The sequence below is a fragment of the Aedes aegypti genome, chromosome 2 (assembly GCF_002204515.2).
Source record: "Aedes aegypti strain LVP_AGWG chromosome 2, AaegL5.0 Primary Assembly, whole genome shotgun sequence".
Lineage (NCBI taxonomy): Eukaryota > Metazoa > Arthropoda > Insecta > Diptera > Culicidae > Aedes > Aedes aegypti.
In genome coordinates this window covers 93,043,292-93,053,946 of record NC_035108.1, presented here as the reverse complement: position 1 = coordinate 93,053,946, position 10,655 = coordinate 93,043,292, and the positions used below count along the sequence as shown (strand labels likewise).

Sequence of the window (10,655 nt, the reverse complement as noted above, 5' to 3'; positions counted from 1 at the left end):
AGTCTTAAGCAGAGAGCGCAGAGAGCCAGATCGGGTTGAGCAACTTTCTTATCGCAAAAGAAAGTCCAACGCTACAAATGAATCATTCGGAAGTAATTCATGTTTCAGATTTTTGTTTTAAATTCTAAACAGTGAATTAAGTGAAACTTTGTGTATTGAAATTCACAATTAAGACCATTGAGGTTTTTTTAACGACATACAGGTGAGCAGACTGCGTATTAAATCAGCCACATATTCAAAGAGGAATAACGGTATCCGGCTGGTTCGCTTCTTTGCGTGTAATTTTGTCTAGGCCTATGCTTCAAGATCGCTCAGGTAGAAAGAATGGCCTCCGCACGGCATAAAAAATGGTAGAAATGGGTGAATTACTGCAAAAAAAAAACCAATGTAGTGAAGCTAGTGCACATTTTTGTAAAGAAAACTGTGATTTGTGTGCAAAAAGTTCAATAAAAATCAATCATTTGAACCTGGTGGTTAATGTGTGGAGGCCGACACAGTTTTACTTCTTGATCGAGCAAGTGAAAGTTGTGAAAAGCTACGTGACTTGAATGCGCGAAAGAAACGAGATCTGACGACAAAGCCGTTTGTGAGGAATCATGAGTAATGTGAACACAGTATTCTGACCTTGAATTCATGTGTAGAGTTCTTTTCTAGAATAATCTAGATCTAAGATAATGTTATCTAAGAAAAAGTTTCATCAGTTTATTTTTACGCATATTTTACTCTCTAAGATATGCATATTTATATGTTTAAATGGATTTTTGTACTGCGATAAAAATTTAAACTTCTGGCGGCTCAAGGGACTAATTTATGAGAGAAAGGCTCAGCATAAACACCGTCTCAAATAAAAAGCGTGAAGTCTACAACCACAATAAATTACACATACAGTTATGTTTAGAATTGGAACAGTGTATTAAGAATTGCGTAGAATTTGGTCAATTTTGGTACGATGTGGCTTTGTTTCTTTAAAAGGTATTAGGCTGAAGAATTCACGCATGACAACAAATGTGTTCGACTTCACAAGCTTTGACACAATTTCATTCCTAGATCATACTAAACATACTCATATTGAAAAAATACAGCCATGTATAATAATAAAAGTCCGTTGAATTTCTCAATAACACTGTTTTTAGCAGTATATCATGGTGATAATTGTTAAAAAAATAACGAAAATCTTGACAAAAGCGTGAATTATAACTAAATATGTACATTTCAATAATATTTAGCACATACTATTAGAAAAATATTTAATGAAGGCAAACAGTTAATATGATTACGATGTTGAGATTTTTTCATAATGAATAGTCTTGAAATAAATTCAAGATTTACGAGCAAATATTAGAACACGGTAAACATATTCAAATTCATACAGTTTTTTTTATGTAAGCATGATACTTTGTTACTTGGGAAATCCAGCAAATTCGGTTGAATCTAAGTGAATGAGTTTCGAAGCATTTGAATATCTTGATGAGTTTAGCGACATTGTTGTAACAGCAGACGATTCACCTTAATAACATTTAGTTTTTAATATTCTGCTGATCACGTTAGACGTTCAAATAAAACGCTCATTCGTATTAATTTGTTTGAACAAACTGTTGGTTCAGCCGGTGAGATAAATATAGCCCTGTATCTCACTCATTTTCTCCCTTTTCTCTTCTTGCAGTAAGCTATGGGTGAGAAACTATCCCCATCGACGGGTTCCACTGCCCTGCCGTCTAAGAAATCATCACCAACCAGCAAAAAGACTTCCCCTTCCTCGTCCAAAGACTCGAAGCCAAAGCCCATGAAGCGCAAAAGCAAGGAAGAGAAACTGAATCACCTCTTCGGTGAACCTCCGGTGGACGTTCCGATCAGGGAAAGACCTCCCCAGAAATCGGTCCTGGTGACCTACATTTTGTGGCTGTTCGGAGGTTTCTTCGGGTTACACCATCTCTATCTGCATCAGGATCGCCGAGCCTTCGTATGGTGGTGCACGCTCGGTGGTTACTTCGGTATCGGATGGCTGTCGGAAATTTACCAAATCCCGGCGATGGTACGGGATGCCAACGAGGATCCACGCTTCATCGAGGAGTTCCGGGAAAAATTGCGACAAAATAAGAAGCCTCCCTTCCAGACGCCTCGTTTTCTGATGGGTATCATGGTGGGGTACCTGTTCGGACAAGTGATCATGATTGCCATACCGCAGGAAGTTTTCGCCGGAGTGGACTGGACCTTTCTGCATTGGTTGATTCCGTTGGGTGTGGCTATTGGTGAGTATGATCTTTGTTAAGTAGATTAACCCTTTGTCTGTGTTCTGGGGTTAGAGTTTTACTACACTTTACTTTTTTTCTTAGTGAACCGATTTGTAAATTTTCACATATTGAGCGTTTCCGAGATTTTATTTGTTCTGTGCATGATATTCTTTAAATATTTCTAAAAATAGTTTTCTAAAGTATTTTTTTCAGAAAATGGTACGTTGTTTTGGGGATCTTCGATTTAACAAATGTTTCGGACAAGAAATCTAGTTGAATTTTTATAAATAGTATGAGAAAATTTTACTGGGGAAACTCTTGGCGCCGTGAGGGTTTTGAGAAAACGTAAAAACAAGATTTCGGACTTTGAACGCTTGTATCTTAGCAACAGACATCCATGTCCATTATTCCAAACCTCTGTAGAAAAGGAACGATAACGAACGGCTCAAATAATGTTAACCCGTGTGATACTGAACAACTTTGCCGAAGACGCCATTTTTCTAAGTGGCAATACCGGCCAAGATCTTAACTAAAAGGACGATCCTCAACTCCTAAAAGTAGATTATACCGAGTTCTGAAACTCCGCCGAAGACAACACTGCGCTATCTCTTAACGCATACGAGATATTCAACAACACCCCCAAACTGATGAAATCCAATAAGGCTCCTAGAACGTGGATTCCTATAACGCCCCCCAGCTATGTGTCTAATAGGAGACCTGACTGTACTTCATTAGGTTTTGTTCGAAATATATCTTTTTTTATTCCGTAAACGTTATGTTTATGCTGAATTCAATGTCTAAAAGTTAATATCAATCGAAGTATTTTTCAAAAATATTATTTTATACAAATGCATAGGTACAGTCTTATAATGATTGTTCTCATGCAAGCATGAAATTGAAACACTTTTGTATGTGAATTTTTCTATAAATTTTGTTATTTTATGAAAAAAATCCAATCCATGTTCTCTATTAACAGTCTTCAATCAAGTTCCAACTGCAATGATGCCAAACTGTAGTTTGGTGGTTGATTTTGATGTGTTTACATACCCATTATCAAAGTTACTTCAAAACCGAAAATAGACTTTCGCTTATATGAAAAATTATCGGTCCATTCAATATGAATCGTTATGCAATATTTCAACGGCAACCGATAGCCGAGATACCAGTACTTGTATTAAAAATATAAAATGAAAATCTTTCAAACTGAATGCAAAAATATTCAGATTTTCTTCCAAAAAACTATCAAAGTTACTACGTTTTACGGTACTTCTTTTGAACGTAAGCTCTTTTTACATACCTATGTGTACCAGAGAACTGTCAACTGATGTTTTTTCTCACGGAAAACTTTTCTTGTAGGATTCTTAAAATTTCAGTAGGGTTACCAAGATTGTGGCCAAACTACGGAGGAATTTCGGGGATTCTCATTTTCCCGTTGGATTTTTTAAAAGCATGTTGGTTTCCGATGATGAATATGGGATTCTGTTTCGGTGATATTCTCGAGGTTCCAGTGGGAATCTTCAGAAATTTAGTAGTTATTTTTGAAACACGGATAAAAAATCTTGTGTTTCCACAGATTTTCATTAATATCCTGATATTCGAAACAGAATCTTTGTTTTTTGTGATAACATTTGAGGTGCTTTTGAACATTCTGCAAACTGGATGGAGATGGTCAGATGTGATGGGAATTGTGGTGATTCCTGATGGTAATATATGGAATTCAGTGAAAATCCACTCTGAATCCCCAGGTTTTCTTCTGAAACTCTAAGTATTCTAATTGATATTCCAATGATTCCCATAGAAATTTCGAAGATTCTTGCAATTATTCTGGAGATTAATGTAGGAATCTTCTATTACACAGAAAAAAAAATCCGTTCTCGTATCGGTGAACAGCAGACGTGAACTCGTCAACGAGCAAAATAGACCGTGAACTAGATCATGTTTATGCTTAAACATGATGGTAGTTCATGGTGTATTTTTGACAGTTCACGTTTTCCAGAACTCCAAAACGTGCTTCTCAAATAGTACATAGATCTCACTCATGAAACTTTCATTTAATTTTTCAAATATTACCTGCTCGATGAAGCCATAATTTAACTGGTTCATAAGTCATGGTTTAAAGCAATTCTAAATATTTTGGGATTTTGACGATTACTGGCCTTGTGGTTTTACTAATTTTATGGGAGAGAAAGAGCGAGAGAGAATGATTTTTGGGCATATCTGCAGCTACGCAACTACTAATGTGGTGAACTGAACAAATACCAGAGATTCAAAAATATCAAAAGCACGTATTAATTTTGTAAGACAATTTTCGGGATTTTTCAACCCCCCCTCCCCCTATGATAAGGTTTTTTGTATGACGCGTAAGTTATCTAAAATAACCCCCCGCCCCCCCATAAGCCCTTATGTAATTAATGGACGGCCAATATGCAGCACTGGTACGAAATTCAATGGTTCCCAGCTGAGTAGCCATCGCCCAAGGGTGCATAATTCGCTACTTACACGCCTTTTCTGTTTGTTTTTAATGATTTATGCAACATGAGTCGTGGATAATCAGTAGGGAACCGCTTAATCTTGCATTTGTGCTTAAGGCTGGGCTCTGCTTCGTTGAACGTAGAATTCGACAAGCAATATCCTAACTGTATCACCACAGACAAATATACGTAACAGCTAAAATAATTATCAATTTTAAACTTAGTTAAAAGAAAATTAACGCCCAATGCTAAAAATACTGTGTTTCACGAACCGGTAGGTAGGTGGCGGTAGTGTGCAAATGTAAAACTCGAGCAAAAGCGATACAAACGTCACGAGAGAACCGTCGACCAACTGCCAACTGCTGTACGATAAACATAATTGGAGTGTTACGATGTCGTGATGTCTGTGGCGTCACTTTTCCTCAAGAAATACGCTTGGCCTGTTTCCGGAATTCTGGTAGTTCTTTAGTTCGTCAAATTCGCCAGGTACTAGAAAAAATCAGTAAGTTGGGTAAGCGTATCAGTAAGTAAGCGCTTGTTAAGGCCCAATCGCAATGATGGCGAACCGGTTCTGCTTTCCGTTGCCGTTTCGGATTCATTGCGATTGGGTCTTTATGAATGGTTTAATGATAACCAAAACGGCCACTATGGAAAGCATAGACAGCGCCACCGTAGCCTTGTGTGTTTGACACAGCCTACTGACACCGCCCATACAACCCCATTGAAAAATAACGAGCAAACATCTATGGTTCCTAATGGGAAATGGTTCCCACTGACAGCTCAATGTTTGTAAACAAATAACCGTTTGAGGAACAATAAACGATGAAGGCGAAATCTTTTTCTTCGAAAAATTTCTTTTCCCGAATAACAACAGTTATTCGAACAAACAAACGGTTGCAAACTATTGGATTGCAGTACAGCAAGTCAATTTGGGTTGAAGTGATTAACTAGAAACACATTTTCGTATTGGAGGAAAAAATCCCTAATATGATTAGGCCATTGTACGTTGTTGCTCTTGAGTTTGATGGTGACCACGAAAACATGGCTGCTTAGCACCGGGTTGGTTTGACAGAACAGCAATGCTGTCACAATGTTAAATCCCATGTACAGTGGCGCCTTTGTTTTGATGCGGTGAGCACTTGCAAAAACTACCTTCAATGATCCATTGCAAGATACGGTGTGTGGAGTACTTAGATGACCACATCAGCTATTTCTAAATATTTTTCAGCTCCCCTTCAAACTGTTAACAACTTATATAATTTTTTTCATTCCTCAGTCATGCACATTTACAGTAGTTTTTGCAGGACTCAATAAGAAATTCAAATATTGAAAATTGACAATAAACAATTATCCGCGGAAAGTAGCTAACAAAATTAGGCCTTTAGTTACACAAGATCGCTAGATAACATTGTCTATCATTCGAAAATCGTGATAGCTATCATCGAGATAGTTTGCAGTGTATTGTCCTTGAACCAAAGGGTTAATTTTTCAGTACGCTTAAAAATCAGAAAAATAGAAAACCCATTTGAATTTCGCAGAATTTTTCTATGCACAATTCTCGCTGAAACCAGGCCGCCATCGGCACACATCGTTATACAGTCGACTCTCCACATCTCGAAATCAAAGGGACCATCGAGATAGGGAGATATCGAGACATAGAACAATTCTCGCTGAACATTACTAAAGGACCTATGTACAATAGAGAGATTTTCTCCTCTCTCGCTCTCTTTCGATTATAACAGCGGAATACTAAAGCTTTTGGGAAGATTTTCACTATAGATCGAAAGGCAATTTCCTTGACTAGCGTTTGATACAAAAAAACGCAACAGAAGAGGTAAGTGTGACTCAGTTATTGATTAAAGAGAAGCCTCTCAATGTTAGATTGAAAATCACTCCGTATCCAGGATAACTAAAAACAAACAGACGTCATTTTGTCTTTGCAAATTGTTTTGATTCCCTAAAATCTAGTCTAGTACCTTGTGATAATGAGCCCATCGACATACGGAGAGAAAATCGGGAATGAAAATCACATCCAGATAGGGAGATATCGAGATAAGTAGGAAATCGAGATATGGAGAGTAAAAATGTTTGCAGAATGAAGAGACCGGAAAAATCATCAACATAGGGAGAGACATCGAGATGTAGAACACCGAGATGTGGAAAGTCGCCTGTATTTCCAATTTTATGTCATTGGTCGTATATGCTAAGACTAAAGGGTTATCGTTTTGGTTTACTCAAATTGGTGGACCCCTCGTACGCCAGCTAGCTTAACAAACAGTTCGTGATAAAGCCCATATTTAGATAAATTTTAAGTATTTCTTCGCTTCATATGTCTCACATTTTCCTTGGAACGCATTACAATATTAGTGGTATCGTATATAGAGGAAGGATATAGCTTTCATATGAAGCTTAAAAAAACATTAAAAAAAAATTGGCGGTTATTTTTAATTTGGCCGGCATTTTGAATTTCGTCAGATAAAACGTATTTCCCCATTAGCGATAGGCTACAAAAACTAGGTGAGCAATACAATTTACCCTATGAAATAGATGATTTTCTAAATTATGTTCTACGCTTTTGGCGTATATGGCGAGTGCAATCAATGCAACCATCATTTTTTGTACAACAATGAACAAAGTTTTTAACCCTTGTTGTTTTTTTCGAGCCAAGTGAATAAAAAGAGTGATTTAAGTAAAAAAAGCGGGCGGCCATCTTGAATTTTTACGCCATCTTGATTTGTAGTAGTAGAATGATGTATTCGACTTGTTAACACTCAACATGTTGAAAACAGGTTACGTATACTCTTCTTTTCCGTATTGTTATTTTTTCTCTGGCGTTTTGTCCCTACTAAATGTATGCATTGTTGTTCATTGAATGGGAAAACAAATAAATCTTGTGGTGATATCTACAGTTTTAATGTAAGACATTGCCAGAAGTGCATTAATCTATAGTGGAAATTCAATGTTTTTGAGCTAAAAAAATCCTTTGCTGAATCATAAAGTATCGTTTTAAAGTTGTAAAATCTAGTGACCATCTCGAAATTCGACGCCAACTTGTTATGAGTAGTTGAAATAATTTATTTTTCATCTGAGCGTTCATCATGTTGCATTATAAGGCCTCCGTTGAAAAACAATTATATTCTTTTATTATTATGTTATATCAGCTGTTCAATTTATTGTTCATTTCAATAAATGGTTTGAGAGCAAACAAATTGAAGAATGAATGCTTTTCCTGAAATCGATGATATGCCGAAGAATCATTATGTTACAAAATAAGCATTATAGAAGAGAATTCCTATTTTAATAACCTGTCTTTACGACTACCCAACTAACATTTAGTGCAAATGTAAACATTCTTTAGGCCCTCTTTATACGGCTTTATGCTAAGTAAAGGCACTGTACATACGAACGAAAGCTTCTATGCGATCCTTTTACCAACAAATCTGGCGAATCAACTCAGCTACTTTTAAGCTGTGTTGGGAGCTCTTATTCATACCGATCATTGCTCTATCTCGACAGTTATATGACAAGTAGCTGTGTAACATCTTCGGAAGGCGCTTTCTCAACCATTTCGCAACTGTTGAATATTTATTATACAGCTTCGCTGTATTATCGATTAAATATTATTTTCAAGCTGTTTCACACCTTCCGGAATTCATATCATAAGTATCTGAATTTAATGTTCCCAACGTTACCTGCCACCGCTTGGAATCGAATTCATGATCTCTGCAACCACAAGTCTTGACGCTGTCCTTGTTGCCACCACAGTCTATATCGAAAGGCAAAGAAAACACACCGTTTTGTTCTACATCGAAAACGGTTCACACAATATTTTATAATGATCGTAAAAGATGTCATAGCCACTTCATCAGGCTGTAAAAGGGTGCGAAACGTCAAACGCAATGTTTACATCCAACAAGCTGAGTAGATGCGCCACAAGTTGTTGTTTTACAGCATACTGCTGTATGCTTGCTGTATAACTAACGACAAAGCGCTTCTTTGAGCAGTATAACAAATCATATTGTATAGAAGCAGCCGGATTGGTGATGGCGAGTTTTATTCCACATCATAAGGTTGCTATCTTTTACGGTGTTGAGTTACAGCTTAGTGAAAGCAGCAAAAGCGATATCTGACAAAATCTATTCAGCTGAGATTTGTAGCTGCAAAACGTTTGCGTTACAGCTGTATTAACGCTAATCGTTCAATTTTTGACAGTTTTCATTTTTTGCTGCGTTCGCTGCTTCACTTCAAATGTTATACAGCACAAAGCAAATAATCTTGGCTTATAGCGCTAAAATTGTTAGTTGGGTAATTAAGCTGAAAAATCCCAGTAAAGACTAAACGCCAGGAATAGGAAGAACGTGAAGAAGAAGAGTGACAGTTACGGTAGTCTTAAAATCTAAAAGGTGTCAAAATCAAAGATGGCCGCCAGATTTTTTCACAGAAAATAATACTCATATTCTTTACTTAACTCTAAGAAAATACTAACGATAGTTTGTTGTACAAAAAAAAAAAGATGTTTGCATTGATTGTAATATACATCAAAATCGTAAAACATGATTTAACACACGCCTCTCACGCCGAGGACCTGGGATCGAATCCCATCCCCGAGATAGTCACTGACAAAAAAGTTATAGTGACGACTTCCTTCGGAAGGGAAGTAAAGCCGTTGGTCCCGAGATGAACTAGCCCAGGGCTAAAAATCTCGTTAATAAAGATAAAAAAAAACATGATTTAGAAAACCGTTTATTTGATAGGGTAAATACCATTGCTCACCTAGTTTATGTAGCCTATCTTACTCAGTTTTTTCGTGAAAGAAACCTATGAATTATAAAAAATGGGCTTTTCACAAACTATTTAGCTAGCTGGCATACGAAGAGTGTCCACCAGTTTGAAAAAAAAAAAAACGAAATGACCACCCGAGCAATCAGTGACATGAAATTGGAATTCTAACGATGTGTGCCTCCGATTGGAATTTGGGGTCAATAAAACCCAAGGCACAGACTTTTTTTGGCACATACAGATGGTTAATGATGATTACTAACGTTTTAATTCAAATTTCAGGTGTTTGGACTGTCGGTAACATGGGCCGTGAAAAAGGAGTATTTTGGCACTGCTTGGTAGCATCATACGCTTTTTATCCGCTACGATATTTCGTACTCGATGAAGCGTACTGGTTCACGACGATGGCAGCCTGCTCGGCGTTTGCTTTTGATTATTGCTCCAAGGAATGGGATTTAGAAGTCCCGAAACGCGAAAAACCAATGAAGTATATTATATTGCTGCATAAGGTGTAGAACGTTTAATAACTGTTTCTGATCCCTTTCTAGACGTGCCTCCATAATCGTACCCTGTGTGCTGCTTTACCTCTCCCTTTGGGGATGCTTCTTCTACTTCAACGGCACGATCACCGATTCCGATGGCGACGAAGTCCCAGTCCATGAAGCGATTCACAACTTTATCAAGTCTCCATGGTGGACGGATTTGAAGCAGACCATTTCGGATACTATCCAGTTCGCGCAGCACAATGGATGGGGTGAGGTGTGGAAACAGATCATAGACTCGATGGACGCCGACGGGGAACAGAACGCTTACAAGGTTCTAGGGGTGAGTCCGACGGCTTCGCAAACCGAGATCACTTCGGTGTGGCGAAAGTTGTCCCGTGAGCACCATCCGGACAAGGTCAAGGATGAGAAACTTCGCCGAGCGGCACAGGAGAAGTTCATGGAGATTCAGCAAGCGTATGAGGTGCTGAGCAAGATCAAATCGAAGAGGCGACAGCGGAATAAGAAGTCCAATGAGGATCTTTAACGGGGGAATGAGTATCGTTAAGTCTTTAGTAATGGGGTATCGTCTGACTGACTTACTTACGCTGAATTGATTTCTTATCTAAGCTGTAAATATTAATACATATTCTAATAAAACTTTTAAACATAGACGACGAAAAAGTGTTGAA

General features: G+C 37.7%; 1 protein-coding gene across 1 annotated transcript; it reads left to right on the top strand.

The window, feature by feature from the left end:
* On the top strand, positions 1-10,647 carry LOC5574712 (dnaJ homolog subfamily C member 22). Its single transcript, XM_001661563.2, has 4 exons — positions 1-202; positions 1,664-2,249; positions 9,764-9,968; positions 10,030-10,647. The coding sequence occupies exons 2-4, from the start codon at positions 1,670-1,672 to the stop codon at positions 10,508-10,510; spliced, it is 1,266 nt and encodes a 421-aa protein (XP_001661613.2). The 5' UTR covers positions 1-202; positions 1,664-1,669; the 3' UTR covers positions 10,511-10,647.
* The last annotated feature ends 8 nt before the right edge of the window (positions 10,648-10,655 follow it).

Bases quoted from the DNA above. Each gene is read 5' to 3' on its own strand.
- LOC5574712 (XM_001661563.2), top strand. From the start codon at position 1,670: ATGGGTGAGAAACTATCCCCATCGACGGGTTCCACTGCCCTGCCGTCT. The intron at 2,250-9,763 runs GTGAGTATGATC...TTCAAATTTCAG, and splicing joins TCCGTTGGGTGTGGCTATTG to GTGTTTGGACTGTCGGTAAC. The intron at 9,969-10,029 runs GTATATTATATT...ATCCCTTTCTAG, and splicing joins AAACGCGAAAAACCAATGAA to ACGTGCCTCCATAATCGTAC.